Here is a 19,282-nt window from a genome sequence, read left to right as displayed (position 1 = left end):
AAATAATTATCAGTTGTATCACACTTGTTACATGTAACCAGCGTTCCCAATTATGAAAAACTGAATTCTCCATGAAATATACATACAAATTCATAATATGACATATTATGTCACTTGAAAATGTAATATTTTTTTTATACGGGTTATGGATTAAAACCTGAATTTAATTTCGGTTTTGGGTGTTTCGGGTTATACGTCGTCAAAATCAATCGGGTTATATGGGTTTACGGTTTCGATAATTTTTAAGGGCTTTTTAAGGGTTTTGGCTATACGGGCTAAACGGGTGCAAAGCCTTGGACTTAATAGTGGATTATTTGTGCAAAAACGTACAACCTTTTTGTTATATTTTAATATTTATGATTTACTTTATATTTATGAATTTATGTACGTTTGAGTTGCATGGTCATCACTCATCAGTCATCACAATTATAATAATTTTACATAACAAATGTTTGCAATTTCAAGATTTGAACAACGGGATAAATCCTGCGTATAGAGATGTGTGCTCGGCAAATTTACCGGATAAATTTTATAGGTAAGCGTAAATTTACGTAAATTTTACTGAGATGCTTTTTACCGGGTAGATTTTTTTCCCGTTCATAAAATCGAGTGAGTTCCTCATTTTTAATGTGTTAACTCGTGTATTAAGTTTTATTTACGTAACCGGAGTAGTCTATACGACCATAAGTGCAGACTAATTTAGTGTATATGTATGCATATATGGTCGTATAATAGCCGTATAGGAATAGGTTAGATATAGGTTGGTAGATGGTAAAAATAAAAATAATATCCATCAACCATTCTACATCCACACACTTCATAAAAAGGTTTTGAAGAGGTAAGAAATTGGGCACGTAAACGTTATTTGAAAATTGAATAAAAATTACACTTACAATTTTTTTTATATATTATACGTAAATGTTCGTACTGATACATTTTCCAAAAAAGTTTGACATCTTTAATCCTGCGACATCTCGCTGAAACGAATCGCGATACCAATTGGTGAAGTACGACTATGTTTATCTTGTGTATACTATATCGGAATATCGGACACATCCGATAAAGAATTCGTGCAACCGCAAAACGAAGTGTACGGGATAAGCTAGTATAGTATATTATATACGATACAAAATGTATATATATATATATATATATATATATATATATGATACAACACCAAGGCAGCAACCCAAAAACTCAAATTGAAGAAATCATCATCAACGATAATTTGAATGTGGCATAATTTACGACGGTTTTGTACACACGCGTGAGCGTGGGTAGTATATTCAGGTTGGTTTTGATTTTAACGAGCCACATTTCGGAAAAATGTACTGTGAGAAAAAAATGACGCACGGTGACGTGTATAAACGACAAATGTGGGTCGTACATATGGGATTTCCGGATTTCTACAGTAGTTATAAGGGTGTCTATAAATCCCGCGCCAAGTTGAAAAATATGTCATAATGACGGTGCTATACAATATTGTAAGCCCCAAAGACTAGAGAATATAATTTTTCTTTAATTTTTTTTTTATTTAAATGCTTTATTTTTTATACTATAATACGCGTAGCGTAGTGTTGTGTTTCAGTTTGAGTCTTAATGATTTCGTCGGAAGTAATATGATAATCGGTTGGATAGATCCGGATAAGAAGAAGAACCGGAGCAGGCGTGGTTTACATTTATATAACCCTCGCTCGCTAAATAAATTGTATTGAGGAGGTTCTCATCGTGACGACCGGAACTTATAATAAAATAAAGAGAATATAACGGTCTTTCGGAGTACAATACATTTTAAAGAAACTTCATCGTGAGTATATTGTATATATAATGTCAGTCAGAATATTGAACACATTTTTCTAGTTATTTTTTTTTTGTTTTTTACTGTGAGAACAAAATTTTTTGTATAACGTTCTTAAAAAATCCTTCTTTCAGAACAATTATTTAAATATTTTAGTTATTTTATAATAATTACATTTATATGCTATTTACCAGATTGGCATACTTGTATTTATTACAATCTTTAAGATCTACTTATTATTTAAAAATTATATTATGTTTATTATATGCAGTTTATGTGAATCAACATAAACATCTATTTTACACGAGTTTCTCACCCACCCACAAACATCTTAATAAATATATATTAACTGAACATACTATAATATAGTAACTATTAAATGATTTGTTGAATAAATATTTTAGTTTTTAAGCTTTTATTTGGATGCGGGACAAGGGGGTTTTTGGTTGAACGTCTGTCTTTGTTTTTTGTATTATTGATTTAGAATTTATAATAAATAATATTAATACAAATTACAAATTACAATACTGCCTTACACTGAAGAAACGAGTAGTCAATAGTAGTACATTAATATTATACATGTACGCGTATATTACAATTATACGGTGACACTCAGTCTTTGTATCTTGTATTCTTATTTAAACCTTCTTTTAGACTGTCACAGTTTACAACAAATATTCGTATAATCCATATGAATTACTTTTGAGTTTTGTAATACTTTTACTTCGCCCTACCTTAATATAGTTATAGTATCAGTATTAATTCAGACTATTATATCATACAATTTATATATTATATAAGTTATAACTTTTAAGTTATACATATTTTATAATATAATATATTATATATGAAATTAAAAAAACTGTAAAAAAAAAATATGTATTATAATATATTAAAATTAAACTCTAATAATAATAGCTATTAAATTTTGAATTTTGAATTTTCATTTATTTATTTTCCAACAGGGAATTGAGATAAATTTTGATATTAAAATTATAAATAAAATATAAAATAAGATCATTATTTTCATTATTCAAGAAAAACAAGTATTCAATGATATACAAAAAGTACAGAGAGGTACTTTAAAATTATTTATTACACATTTGCGTACACGACGCAATGTTTATGGGCCTAACCATTGGTATACATGGTCTTTGACAAGTGAATAGTTACGTTATAATCTGGTCACGTATTTGCCTAGATTATTATCGGTACTGTCATCAAAATCTACCTCTAAAACAGGTTTAATTGTTTAGAAAGACATATAATATTATTTTCTAAAAACACTGACTTTTTAATTTTAACAAAGAATATTAACTATGTACACAACACATTATTAAAAGTTGTTTTGAAATTTTTGTTGAAATTCAATTTATTTGGAAAATATCTGTACGTACACATTACAGACATGATACATTTTTATTAAAAATAGCAACACATAACAAAATCAAAATCGTATCCAATGATAAGTATAAATACATTTTTATTTACCAACCGAAAATATTTAAATTGTAAAAACATTTTTACATCCATGAGTAATTTATTTATTTTTATCAAGTACCATTAAATTTTTTTTATCGAATGTTATGATATATATTATAAAGAAGTTGTATGAAATAATTGTCCATTCAATATTATTCTCCTCAAATAATAGCTTATTTTTACAATTGTATCATAATCAACTTTAAATATGTTAAATAAGTATGTCCAAAGATAATACTTAAAGTATCTATAATTTAAAATTATTTTGAAGACAATTTTAAATGATCAATTTAAAAAGGTTTAAAATTTTTGTGATAAAGTTAGAATACTGTAACGAGCTTGAAATATAATATATTTACCATGTTGAATGGTATTTATATTTTATGTTTATTAATTAACGTAATTAATTCAATATTTTTATATTTTAGATTTAAAAGTTATGCAAATAAAAACACTTTAGAAGATTGCTCATAATTTCATTTCTACGTATCATTATGCAGATGACATACTCATGTTCACTCGCAGGAGGTACTGGGGGGACATGCACCCCACTATTTTAATTAATATTAATTGTTTTATTACTTGTAAAACAAATATAATAGTAAGTGCTGTGTTATCAGAGATTTTTGACTTCCCCTCCCCGGTTTTTATCTCTGACATAATGTTGACACGGTTCTATCCGAAGTCTGTTTTCAATGAATCAAGAAAGTTTTGAAACAATATTATATTCCGTATTTTATTTGTAGTTTTGTTTGAAGTATACTAGTATCATGTGTCACTCTAATCGATTCTCGTATGTAGGTATGCTGAAAATCTATGAGCAAATCCAAAACCGGTCGATATATTATTTAAATATAACCGAATAATATGATGAATGGAAAATGAATATGTGGAAATAAATCGTGAGCAAACAGCTCACGGGGACGGGATTGAAAGGCAGAATAATACCGATTAATATAAATTAAGTTGTCGGGTGAGTTATATGCATGCAGTGGACTACAAGACAATATAGGCAATAATTATAATCTACTTTGTATTTGCGCCTCCGGGGCATCATCTGAAACCGGTTCCGTTCAAAAGTTGCAGCCATCATTATTATCGGTTAAAACAAACAAACACTCGAGGGGGTCTATCCAGACGGCATCGGCAGTGGACGACTAGTGTGCGGTCAAAAATCTCCATGTCGAAATAACCCTTTGAAAACACACTATATTAAACCATCTATATCAGTTTACCAAATATTTTTTTTATTTAATATACGTGTTCAGAAAGCAGACAAGTGTAAAAAAATCAGTTCTAATAATAAAATATTATACATATAAAAATAGTCTACTATGAAGTTTCTCTATCTTATGAACATTATCTACTAGTAACATATTAATATTATAACGTTTTAAATATATTTTTATATCATAATAATATGATATGTAGTATACTAGGATATAATTTCATACACTCCATTGATTCTCAAATAAAACAATAATGAAACAAATATATTTGATACTTTATTATGAGTTAGATCTGAAATAGGTAATTACTTATCATCAAGTAAAAAATGTAATACGAAAGTATCACTGAGGCGCTGTAAATTTATAATGCTAATAATTTGGTAGTTGTAACATCTTGAAATGTAAAGATTAGATATGGCTAAAGCAAAACAAAGAAACAAGGAGTAGGTACCTACCTAATTATCATGTGCAATGTACTGTGTTTTTCCGAGTAAAATATACAGTTATTATGAAGTAAAGGATATAAACAGGTTGAACTAAGTTCACATTTAATATTTTTAAAAACATTGTATCTAAGAGGTTTATTTTCAATGTAAGCAGTTGTGACTTGGTGTTCAACAGTTTTAATAAAATTTTGGGCCAACTAGATTATTTGCACGCGATTCCCACGATACAGAAAATGTAAAAGACCAATTAACTGCTAAATTTTTTCCTCCTATTATGGACATTCATACTTTATTAATTTATATATTTTTATACAGGCTATTCTTTTTTATGCGGATATGTATTTATATATACATCTCACTGAATTTTAGTGAGTATCTAAATTTATTAGGCATGTAGTAAACCTCGATTTCCTCTTATTTAAATTATATTAGTTATGTAATTGAAATATATTTATAAAATGTTATATTTTGAATTTTTGTTATCTTAGTTTACGTTTATTTATAAAACCTACACGATTTTTAACCATATAGTTATGAGTTTATAAGATCATTAAAACTAAATTAAAACTGTCGAAGACACTTCATTAAGACTTAAGAACTCTACGAACGTGAGTATATTGGGATTTTGGATCCTATCTTCTTTAATTTTTATTTTTTAATTAGCCCATCGTCGTCGTCGAGAGCTACGACGTGCTCTGTGGTGGTACACGCGCAGCGTCTAATATTTTTATGCCTCATGTCCATACCGAATGGAATTTCTATTCAGACGAGGTTTTCCTATAATATTATACACACTTTTTTTTGTACTTTCAATTCATCGTGTTCGGTGAAGTGTGAACGAAACATACCTTCATACCGGGCACGTCCAAGTACAATAACCCCCCATATACGCGCATAACACCGGCCGGGCCGCCTGAGCCTCATGACAGATCCCATTCAGTGGTTACATATAATCGCGGTTACCATCGCGTGTCAAAAAAATAACAAAATCTAAAAAAAAACTTAGTAGAATATTGTCTATCATATAGGACGAGTTAAAAATCTTCGTAAATATTATATTCACTGATATAAAAAATGTATCCAAGGTCGTGTCTGACGGTTGTTGAATGCTCTTCAAGATGAAATTAAATGTAAAAAATAAATCAGATATTTTAAAAAATATGCATTTTGAGGACATATTTCTAAAAAATCACTAATAGTTATCATTTGTGTTTTTTAGTATAGCTAATAGGGTACATTATTTTTTAATTTTGGAACTACTTAGGTCTATATTGTAATTAAAAACATAATAATTCAAACCTTATAATTAATAAAAAAAAAAGATAAAATAAAATTATATTAACTTCTCCTGTTTAAACTCTTTAGTTAAACCCTCCTATTTATTTGCCTTTCCATTTAATCTCGGACTAAAAAACACGGCAGATCTCGAAGGGGATGATCGTTCATGTTATATTATCACTGGAATATTGAAGAGGACTTAATAAATGAAAAAAGTTATACCTTAATTTGAAGCACACTTATATAAAATATATAATTACATGTAAATGTAAATTATTGTTATAGTCTGTGGTCGTGTCGCGATTCCAAAAAAGAAATCCACGAAAACGGGACCTTATGCGTATATAATGCATAGAAGGTCGTGAGAACCCAAAGAAGTAAGGCCACCTGCTTCGGCACACACCTGCCCCTCCTCCTTTAGCTGCCATAGCCACCCACACCCGTCCCGTCTACACACCTGTCATCGTTGGCAACGTCGCATACATGCACACTTGCGCTACTGCTACGGCTCCTCGTCGTGGGAATCCTTCCGCCTCTCGAGATTATCTCGCGTGCACACGGGCACAAACAAGATCATCGTGTAAATATTATAATATACAATCGTAATATCGTACATAAAAACACCGGTCGTAAAGCTGAAGGTAATAGCAGCGTGTTAGAGTAACTCGAGTACTTCCGAAACGACCGTATAGTTTTCTATTGATCCTCAAAAAAATGTATTCAACAATAGATAGATTACTGGAATAGAAAAAATTTGTTCAGGTACTTCATTGATTTCATGTGTTTACGTGAGAGTTTTTTTTGTACCTAAATCAAGTCCCCACTAGATCGCACTCAGTGGTGAGTACTTGTTATAAAATACGCATACAATATTGTATTATACTATTATTAAATATTAAAATTTCATTAATATATGTTTGAATAAATTGTAGACACCATTCGCAATTCATTTTTTTTTTAAAGATAAAGAATGATTATCAGCCAAATGATTGATATTTAAACGGTAGATTTATAACTAAAATATTACTAATAAAGGTATCTTATTTTGTATAACTTATAAGTATTAATTAGTAGTTCCGATAAAATAAACTCAACTTCATTTAAGTTAGATGGCTTTTGTTTTTACGTCAATTATTATTATTATTCATTCAAATTATAAAAACATAAAATTAAAAAATTACAACTATACCTATAGTTATTATTTTAAGGAATAAAGCAAAATATGCAAAATTAAGTAATATTATTTAATATAATTTTGCAATTTATACATTTTATACGACTGTTTATTAGTTAATTATTACCTACTTATTAATCATCTTTTATTAATTATTTTAATATTGGTTCTTAAATAGGTATGACTGCTGTTATTGGGCAAGTATAATAAAAACATACAATTTGAATCAAACATCATTAATTAGAATTAATTACTAGCAATGACTACATACTACAAAGGCCATAATAGGCATGTGCATGTAATAATATATATATCTACCTATTTAATTTCTTATATTCTTATATTTACATGATATCTTACAGTATACGACAAAAGTTCAATATTAATTGGATATTAAATATAAATAATATATAATATACCTAACATATTTTTATATATACATACATTTTTTAATTATCATTAAGCGAGTTTAGGTGAGCCATCCATACAATTCTGTGACCCAGTACTTAATTAGTTAATTACTGTCATGAGCAGTTGTGTGTGCCAATTCTGAAGGAATGTTTCTTTTTTCATTTTTTTTATACAGGATGAGAGACTAAGAAAATACGTCATATAACACAATTTATTAAATAATCGCCACTTGTCGATCACGACACTGACTTCGCAAGAAAGTTCAAGGTTGAAAAAATATTTTACAAATAGTACGCGGAAAAAAACTGCCCTGAAGCAACTGGTTGAGCAAAATAAATTAACAGTAAATTTGTTTTAGAAATAATTACTATAAACAGTAAAAATAATGATGGGGGAAAAAATAAAAACAAAATTCAATTTTTATCGTCTGGGTCACATCTGTTTTGTATTGGTTAGCGCTGATCAACATGCTGTTTAAGAGGAGCCTGAGAAGATATCAGCCATTGTTTCTAAAAATAATACTTTTGTATTTATCCTTAAAAATACTTGAAATAAATTAACAATAAGTCGACATATCACTTAGTTTAAAAAAAAAACATACGGGTATACATATATGTATAAGAATTAGGAGTCGTAAGAATAATTAAAAGACATGCTTTTTATTGACAAAGTACTTTAAGCTTATTGTTACGTAAAGTACTAATTGAAATCCAAGGAACCTGCACTTAAATGCTGGAAAAGATAATAAAAACGTTTTAAATGCCTCAGGTAAGTTCAAATAGGTATGTAAATCTTTACAGTAATAAAATAGAATGCTTTAAAATTTGTAAACTTCTATCTTGTGGTAAATCGTTAAAGGTTTAAAATAGGTACAATGACGTGTAACTTGTCCGTTATTAATGATTTGTAAGATATACATATTACATTTATAATAATAATATTCCACTATCGTGTTTGAATATGATTTTTTTTATCCTTGATATTTTGAATCAATGTTTAGAATAATATTTATTATAAATATAAATATGTAATATATTTCAGTTACTTTTTTGAAAACTTTTGAATACTTTGACTATTCAACCAAAGTAATGTAAAATTGTATGATATTATATTATTATTTAAGAAGTATTTAACTTAAACAAAATTACTACATTGAAATAATAATGGATTTTTAGAACTAATATCAATTTTAAATTTTGACAAAAATACTGGTCGAATTATTTATTATTATTACTTGTGACAAAACGAGAAGTTCAAAGGGATTATAAGAAAATAATTCAATAGTTTGCTACTAAAATATGTTCCACATTGAAAAAGAAATTGATTTTGCCCAACCCAGCGGTCAGTACCTTCTCGGTTGGAAGCCAAAGCATTGTCCACAGGTATACTAGAAATCGTTTTCCACTTAAGATTGCGCGTGAAGTGCACCCGATACATGGTTATAGGGAGGGTCGGGCGCCTGTTATAGGAATTCACGTCCTTTCTGACCAGCCACTGTCATTAAACCGATTGGTTCTGGTTTATTACTATCGCCGTTTATACGGAGGCACGCCACTTTAAAATAAGGTGGTTCTTAACCCTGTTTTTTTTCTCCCGTTCATGAGTCGTGACAAGTGGCACCACATCGGTATGCACACTTGCACGAGTCTCTTAAATGCGTCGTAAACATCTAATTCTTACGATACTAATTTATTGGTTCCAAAAGTGGACCGTTGTGACGAAATTAGATATAACATCAATCATGAGAGTCATTACATTATATTATTAAATGATTTAAGTGTATATTAAGGCGTTTTATACTATATTAAGTAATCACATTTAAATTACAATAATTAGTACCTATATGTATTTAATATTAATCGTATATAATAAATAAGTGATAAATTGTTTTACTATTGATAACTATTGTTAACTATTGACAATAGTCATTATTATGATTAGTATACATTACAATAACAATAAATATTATTAAACACCACAGTAAATTAAAAAAAATGTTATATAATGCAAAGATAAAATGCAAGCCTATACATATTATAGGTATAATATTAAATATTTACACTATGCTATATAACATTAATGTTAGAAAACACATATCATAGTATATCTACCTACGTTTAAAATATTTTGAATTTATATATATATTTTTTTTTCACTGAACTATAGATTCAATTGTTTTATAATGAAGAGTTATGTGTATTTACTCAATTAGTTATAATTTTTAAATTGGTGAATCTTTTTAAATAGGTATACAATATTGGCAAATCAATTTGTTTTGTTTAGTATCAAGCTGTTTAAAATTAAGAAAAAATCGATGACATCATTTTAATCTCGATGAACGATGTTGGAAAAAAAATTGATTCTTCGACAAAGACCAAGCGTATATTAGGTCGCCAATGGGTCGTATTAATCGACCTTAATCAGTTGCTCACAAGACCGTTGTTGATTTTTTTTTCATTCTTTCACAGTTCGACGAAATTTGACACCAACAACATCATCATAATGATAGTTGAACCGAAATTAAAAAAAAGTCTAGATCTTACACACTTACCTAATCCATGGCTGAGGTCAGAGAACTTGATAATATTATAATATAATTTGAACTAACTTAGAACATAAAAAAATACGTGATATAGTGTACCATAGCTACGTAATTTGAACCGTGAATATTGGATGCTAAATAACATTTTTTTTTATTATTTCATAGGGTAAACAAGTTTGCGTAATTCAAATATTAACTTAACCGGTTCATGATGAACCATTCATTATTTATATAAAATATACGCATTTAATAATGCATTTATTTTTATTGAATAGGAATTATAATATTGTAGACTATTGGAGGCAATGTAATTGTTGTGTTTGTAATTCTATAAATAATTGTCATAAGGCGTCACTCCGACAGTAACTTTTAAATTGACTTAATTTTAAAAATGTTGGAAGATTATTGTCCTATTGGACCTTGTGGCACATTGATGATTTGAGTTTTTGGCCTCAGTACATATATATATATAATATATTGGTTATTACGTTTTACAGTAGTTGAAATTATAGTTATCTATATGTTCGGTATGCAAATATGAGCATTGATCAGTATAAAATGTTAAGTAAATGTTAATTAAAAATATATTACAAATACAATTTAAACTTCGTAAAACTGAAAATAATTATGAACTTTGTTTAAATAATATCAAAACATTGTATTAACATAATAATACGCATTTTGTTGATTTATGGAATTAAATTTCAAAAACCTAAGACCTAAGTCAACCTTGTCATAGTTTGTTACGGACTCTGCTAAATCCAGACACGAGAAAGTATTATACAGAGCTGAATTATTCTATATTATATAACTAGTGATACAAGAGACTCAAACTACAAAACTAATTTTGATCCGTTGAAATTTAATAAATAAAATAAATAAAAATTAGATACTCATAAAAAGATATTTATTTATTAATTATTTGTTACTAATGTCACCAAGGAAAATGTATAAGAAATATATTATTACAGACCACTAACTACAAAAGTAGGGCCTATACTAACCTACCTAAGTATGGATAAAAATATAATAGTATAATTATTATAGTAATTCTAGCAATTGGTTGTTTGCCCGTTTTTTTTTAATCTTCTATAGCATTTGAGTTTTAATTTGTTATAAAAAGTAGCTATAACGTTTAATTGTTGTTACATTTCTTTTCACTATTTCCAATACATGTGTTTTAAGACTTAAGCATAAAAAACCATTCCTGTTGATCCATGATATAGCTTAAAATAAATGGGTGCCGTGATCTGCTAAACATTTAACAGTTAAAAAAAAAAATTTAAAAAAAAATGAATACCCACGTCGGGTAGTTTCCTCCAATCAATTATAATTTATCGCATATTTATTTTAGTTTATGAATTACTTTTGAGTTTTTTTTTTTTGACAGTATATCTTATACCTACATAAAGGTTTACTGTATTATAGGATATATAGGTTATACTACACATAATATGAATAATCTAATATCTTATGTCCTTATATTTTATATGCATCCTTTACAAATCATTGAGCATTACGATGAATATATACTATACATACACACGCACAGACCTGACGATGCGTTTAATTACTTGTATCCCTAAATGTTAAAAATCCCCGTTTAACGCTATACTTAATAAAGTCCACGTCTCAAAGCGGGAAGAGGGGACAACCCCATTATGGGCGCCACTTATGGAAATATAAAAACCTTTTCAAAAAACATAGGTACACGCACACTTTCAACCGGATCACGTACAAACCCTTAATCCGGGCGTTCACTAGATAATCCGTATATATAATATGATTATAAAATTATCCACACAAAAGATATATGTGTACCTTCCGCAACCCTTGTGTGTGCACATTTCCTCCCCGGGTTCTACATCCTCTCATCAGCACCCCCAGAACGGAGGAAATAAACCGTAATCTTACACCTCGGATGTGCGTGACGTCCATCCGGTTCCAATAATTAAAACCGTTGACGGCTTAATAGAGGGTTTTACTTAAAATTTTTTGAAAAGAATCCTAGTTGTTTCCAAACCGCGTTCTCAGCAAAAGGGACCGACGGTCACGGAAATGTAGTCGTTGCAGAGAGGATACGTGATCGAGGAGAACAATGATTATAACTGTCATCGTACTATTAAATCCTGCGGGCGTATAATAATAATATGATGCATTGAAATATGCATCAGCTAGTTGACGCCACGTTGGAATCGTGTTAGTTTCAAAATTGTAGATTTTCGGTTGAGCATTATTTATTTTATTTATATCTGTTTTGTTTACACTTTATAATAAAATATAAATGTACTATAATATCTTATTATATTATTTATTTATTTATTACAACGGGTATTTTTCGATGTATATACATGTAATTTACATAAATACAGATGTGTTTGTATTTTTGTATGAAAAATTGAAAAAAAACGTTTATTGGATTATCTATACTTTGTTGTATACATGACCACAAAGTGCCTACAAAACTGAGATTAATGGAAAAATTAAATTAAATTTAAGTGTTTTAGCATTTATACATGTATTGTTTTTATTAATAAACAAAATAACGTTGATTAATAAATTATATGTTACAAAATTAAAAGTAAAATTAAAACTTATAATAATTTGTTAGAAGGGCGTTTCGTGGAGTTCCGTAGGCTCCCAGTTGTTTTAATACATTAATTTTTATAGACTTAATTATGGTTGATGACAAAAAGTCAAGACAATCAAGAATATAAAGTGTGTAGTGTGTCCTAAGTTAGGCTAACACTAAATATTTTTGTAGAGTGACATTCTTTAACTGTTTTTGGTAAGTATTCTTTTATTAGAAAAATTCTAACTTTGAATTTAGATACACATCATATTTTTTTTAAGTAGTCATGTATATTTATTGTTTGTCATTTGGATAAAAGATACCTTAATGAACTTTCACTTTTACATTTTGATCTGAAGTAAACATTATATTTTATCGAATAAGACCAAGTTAAAGTTTTTACCTACAGCAAACTAAATACATTATTATTTATTATATTATAAACAATAAACATAAGTAGGTACCTACTTTCGTGACTTACAAGTTATTAGGATACTTAGTTGAATTTGTTTCGTTTAAAATAACAATTTATATATTTATTTGTGTTATTACATTTAATATCATTAACCATTAAAGTGCAACTAAAATCAGTGGCGTAATTACGGGGGGGGGGGAGATTCGGGTGTCGTATCCCCCCCCATGACCTTTTTTTTTTAAGACTGGTTAACTACATTTACCTATGTACTTCTTTATCTAATAATATATTTTTTTTATTAGGTATTGATATCAAATGCCTCGGCTAGCTGGCAGTTGTCCGAAAAATGATGAGAGTGATAAGAGTATTATTTTTTCGTGGATCGACGACGCTCGATGATTATCAGATTATTTTATCTAGATTAAAGACTATCCTCCCATTGAAGTATTGAACAAAAAATAACTTAATAATGATTTGTACACTTAATCGGAATTTTCGTAGTGACTTTCCTAGTTTCGTCGTTATTCGGTAATCGAACATCGGTTATAAGTTACAGCTACAATCAGCAATCGGCATTCGACTTTTATAGTTTTATAATTCATAATTTGATATTGTGATATAGGTACTGATATTAAATAATTTTTTTTTTTTTGGGGGGGGGGGGGGGCAAAATGTTAAAAAATGTCATCCCCCCACAAAAATGACCAAATTACGCCACTGACTAAAATATATTACCAATTTAGTATAGGGTTAGCACTTTATAGTTTAGATGATGCACATTATAAATTGAGTTATATCATTAGATGACATGTATGCACTATTTATTATGCTGTATACATTTTTGTACTTTATCGGTAGGTAAATTCTAGAGTTTTCACTTTAGATAAATAATTTATAAAAACTTGAAACCAAACGAGAAAAAAAAACCAAATAATATTCGAAAATTTATTTTAAATTTTTAATCTCAAACTTAATCTAAAACCTCTATATAAACACGATTTTCTTCAAACAATAATATCCTGGTTTTTATTGTAGTTTCTACACATTGTAAGATTCGTTTTTATAAAAGTGAAAATGCTCATAAACGAAACACGATTGTGATACTGATAACTGCTAACAATAATAATATAGATCGTATAATATAAGGACTGTGAGGCGACGGGACCTCTTGCTGTGACAACTGACAATACAATACAATACGGTTGCGGCGAATATACGCTTTTAATAATATTATTATTATTTATATATCACCTAAGCATTCTAAGAATACCAACCACTTGAAAATAAAGCACGTTTATTATTGTGCGATAAAAGACAAATAATGCAAATTTTTTTAGCCTTTAGCCACGACCTGCATTAGCATATACGACCCAAAGTAAGTTATGAATATTGTTGAGACAGGGCGAAACTTGCAATGAATAAAAACCCGTCTTGCGTGTAACCAACGACCAACACGAACGTTGAGTCCGTCGAGGAGATCTAATAAAACAAGACCTCGAACAAGACTCTCATAAGTGAGAGAGCACATATTTTGAATAGAAATGTGAATTCTTCTATTCACAAAAATATTTTCCACCAGTTTATTAATTATTCCTCACGAACAAAGGTATACAAATAAACATAATAGTTGTGTATAATATTTTCTTATAATACAATACGTAAGACATTTTTTTAACGTTCATTAAATATTTTTATTATTATAACCACTGTGTTGTTAGACAAATAAAATATGAACGATTTAAGTTTGTCCAAAATACGACGTCTGAATGTGTTTAGTAAAGATAGAATTAGATTAATAAATAAATCCAATTCTTTATTAATTATCGTCAACTTAATAATTTAATATAATAATAATAATACACTAATACTTAAAACTTATAAGTTAGGTATTTAACACACCGCATTAATTAAATATAATGTTTTATTTATTTATAAACGTAGGTAGATATTAGATATGGCAAGATTATGAATTTAATATTTTTGAAAATCATTAAGCAACGACGTTAAACTTACTTGAGTTATACACTTAGATTTCATGGTATAATATTATATCATATTATATTATACCAGCCACCAGGGTATGCAATTTATTAGCTAAGTAGATAGTATTAACTTATCTCTCAATATTTGTACTGGGTAATCAATACAATTTTAAATACTGCAAATTTACCTACTAGTGTAAAATGTAAAGGGTGTATTATTACTTGAAGAATTAAAAAAATTCAACGACTAACTTCTAAAACCAAATATTAACCATCTATTTCAAAATATCTAACAATAATAATAAATAAAGTTTCATATTACTGGTGATCAAAACAACAACGTATCTAGAATAGTTTTATATTTTTAACAATTTAATCACGTAGTAAGACAATAATTAAAAACAAGCTACTGTTTAGTAATGTAGTTTATAATAATGCGAATTAATATGTAAAGACGTAAAATGAAGGTATGTTATTTTAATCGCCAATTAACCTGTCAGTTATTGTTATTTTTTGGATTGTACCTATATGAATTACAAGTTATATTAAACATGAATAATTCAATGGTTTCAAGTACTGTATTTAAATTTTATATTTTAAAACTGATTTACAGTCTAGGTAAACGATATAGTACCTAAATAGGTATGCGTACATATTTTCATTGTTAAAGATACAAATATTGTACTCGTACTGTACTGACTACCTACTGAGTCTATAAAATAATAATATAAAAATGTATTTTTGTTATTATTCATTAAATTACGGAGTTAAGCAGTTGATTAATATAAAAAAAACCAAGTGGTTATTCGTAGAATTTATTGAATTTATATTTTTAAAAGAACTATCACAATTCATAATCTATTTGATATCGAGGAATAATGTGTCCTATCACACGCATGTAATAGACAGTAAAGAAGAATAAAAATAATAAAAGGCATAACAAAAGCAAATAAAATAAATGATACTATGATACTATGATAAGTGCCTAATCTATACGACAATAATGTACGTTGCTTTATCTGCTAAGTGCTAAGATATCATATGAATCGACTGAAGGGAATTATTTCAAGAATTAATACCTACCCACGATACTTGAGCATCACGTGATCCTATCCGTCTTGGTGAATGTAAAAAAACGATAAAATTATAATATAATATCATGTGTTAAGTATTCCAATAAAATCTGTTTGAAAAAAGGCAAATACAAATTTTCGGTTGTCCCCTTCAAATTGTTTATTATGTGCAAGTAAAGATCGGTTTAGTTTGATAAATTATGATATTATAATACATCGAATTTACCCTCCACGAAGATCGTTTGGCGCTAACGGGAAATACACCACCACCGCCGTTGTACCTACTATATTGTCTAAACTACACCAACCGTTGTACACATCGAATAAAAAACCTTAATATACATTACATATTATTTATTTAATGACCCTTACAAATACAACCCCTTGCAAATCAGACCAAATATATGAGTATTGCGAGATATATATATTTTGTGAGCATAACACAGTACACAAAAATATCGAATCGTTGTTGTTGTCGTACTATATAATATACACTCACCTCTTTCTTCCACCTGATGGGTTTCGAGCACCGCGTGCGTCAACAGCAACGTCGTGAAAACCCACCCCTGCAGACCTGGCATCGTTTCGCGGGCACTTCGAACGCGAGAACAAGACGTTAGGTGGTCGGAAAACGGACGACGGCGAGCGCGCTGTTTTTTTTCACGTATATTCACAACCGGGTTTTCCGTTGCTCCTCGTCACTCGGTCGCACAACAGTAGAGCCACGGCCGGTAAGCCGTTGACGACGAAATTACCATCGCGTCGAGACGAGATAGGAGATCATCAGACGATTACAGGTGCCCCGCAGCTCAATAAGTGATAGGGGGTGGTTATACTCAAGACGGATAAGATTCGATAATATATTTTATCCAACCAAAAGACGCGATGTCGCACATCCAAGGACGAGCGGAAAATCTGTTAAAATAATACACGGGAATCGCACACACAAAAAGAAAACGAAAAACGCTCACTGATACCGATCGAGAGGACGAGGACGACGGCGACGGAGACAACGACGGCAACGTAACACTCTGAACGATTGCGATACCGTACTGGTGTCTGGTACTACCACACGGCGGCAGCGTGCGCGGATAATATTATTATTATTATTTCTTCGGCTGCAACCGGTAACCGCATACGCAACAATACGCTCCTCGTCGATGGGACACCACGCCATCTATCAGTCAAACGGAATCTTCGGTCGGTGGGTGGGTGGGGGGCGTCTCGACTGGGCGCGGCGGCATGCGAATTTTCCGGTACCCATGCGCGCAAACGCACACGCAAGCGCACTTTTACGGTTCGCAGACGGTATAATGATATATCAGTTACTGACTTACTGTATAATATTTTCTGTGAATATTTGTATAAATTATTATTATTTTACAATGTTCAGCTCTTTAGGACGACTCAAACATGCGCGACCATTTCACACATTATTTTATGCGATTGTAACCGCGCAAGGACGTGGTGTCGTATTTCTCGCAAACGAATCTTCGAACAAAATTTGATATTATGCACGACGTAGATATAAAGCGATTCAATTTTATTTATGTGTATATTAAGTACGAGTATACACATGAGTGTAGAGTGTAGTATGTACCTATATGTACCTACTACCTAAATAATACATTTATTACCAATTACTATATATAATATAAGTATATTATATTATTTTATGTACCTATATGTACCAAATATCGTGTTTTATATAACATTTGGTGGAAAACGGACATAGTGGTAACAGGGTAGGGTCTCTTTGTCAGAAAACGGAAACTCCTGGCCTACCGCTAATATTATCTTTAGATGTGAATTGGGATGAATAGTAAATAAATAATTGCAGTGTCCCAGGTCCCTAGATTCTTAAAGTAGAGAAGATACAAATATTTTATTAACTTTTACTTATATATACGACTATACGAGTATACAACATATACCTACCAATGTTGTTAAGTAATTTTTAGTTATAGGAAACCTAATTTATACGTTATCGGTCATAAATCACAATAATTAACGTTTTACTAGGTACTGAAGATAATAATTAATAATCTATAAATAACTATAATATATTATGTGAATATCTAATACCAAGCGACAATAATACTTAATATTTTAGCGACCATTTACCAAGCTGATTTTACTCGGATTTACCATACACACTATGTAGTATTAGAACTACAATTCTAAAAAAGCTTCGCAGATGCGCACGAAACAGTGACTATTCCTAAAACTTAAAAGAAAAATCACATAATAGTATAATACTTGTGACTTTACGGGTAGATATATAGCTGTTTCTGTGACTGATATGCATTTTACAAGTACCCTGGGGCGTAATCATTCGGGAACTGGCAGGGTGTGTTTCGTCACGTTGAAATTTATGTATGGAGGCTCGCTCCAGACTAGTATTGCTGAAATATTTTATTTGTGCAGAACTGCACTCACTCGAAGACGACAATGCGAAAACAGTCGTGAATCAGACGGTGGCGAGAGAGACTAGAAAAAAACGGACAGCGATGACTAACGGAAAATACCACGGTTACCCAGTCAAAACTTAAATACCGTGTAACTGTACTTAAACACACAGACATGGATGGTGCCGAAGGTTGCAGGTTACTTTGGCTAAGCATATACCTGCACAGTGCACAGTGCACGGTTGTCGAAGTACAGGGGATCGCGGACTATATAGAACCTCTCAATATGGATTTCGTGGACGAACATTTTGGGAAAGTTGTCGCCGGTGAGGTTCTGAAATTGACGTTTGCCGACCATACTATTTACAGACTTACAGTAAGACGTATTCGTAATAATCTATGTATTTTGAATATTTTGGGAAGAAGTCACCCATCATGTGACACTTGAGTTTTTAGTCGTTTTGGTCTGTTT

At 29.9% G+C, this 19,282-nt stretch overlaps 1 protein-coding gene across 1 annotated transcript in view; it reads right to left on the bottom strand.

Annotated features, from left to right (window-relative positions):
- LOC100168353 (epidermal growth factor receptor) overlaps nt 1-17,465 on the bottom strand; it is an 84,691-nt gene extending 67,226 nt beyond the window's left edge. Inside the window, exon 1 of the mRNA XM_008186532.3 lies at nt 16,902-17,465. Within this exon, the coding sequence (XP_008184754.1) occupies nt 16,902-16,983 (82 nt within the window). The 5' untranslated portion in view covers nt 16,984-17,465. The remainder of the gene's footprint in view (nt 1-16,901) is intronic.
- Between the last annotated feature and the right edge of the window lie 1,817 nt (nt 17,466-19,282).

This window comes from Acyrthosiphon pisum, chromosome A1 (assembly GCF_005508785.2).
Source record: "Acyrthosiphon pisum isolate AL4f chromosome A1, pea_aphid_22Mar2018_4r6ur, whole genome shotgun sequence".
In the NCBI taxonomy this organism is placed as follows: domain Eukaryota; kingdom Metazoa; phylum Arthropoda; class Insecta; order Hemiptera; family Aphididae; genus Acyrthosiphon; species Acyrthosiphon pisum.
The sequence above is the reverse complement of the archived record's forward strand: the minus strand, read 5'-3'. Positions and strand labels throughout refer to the sequence as shown.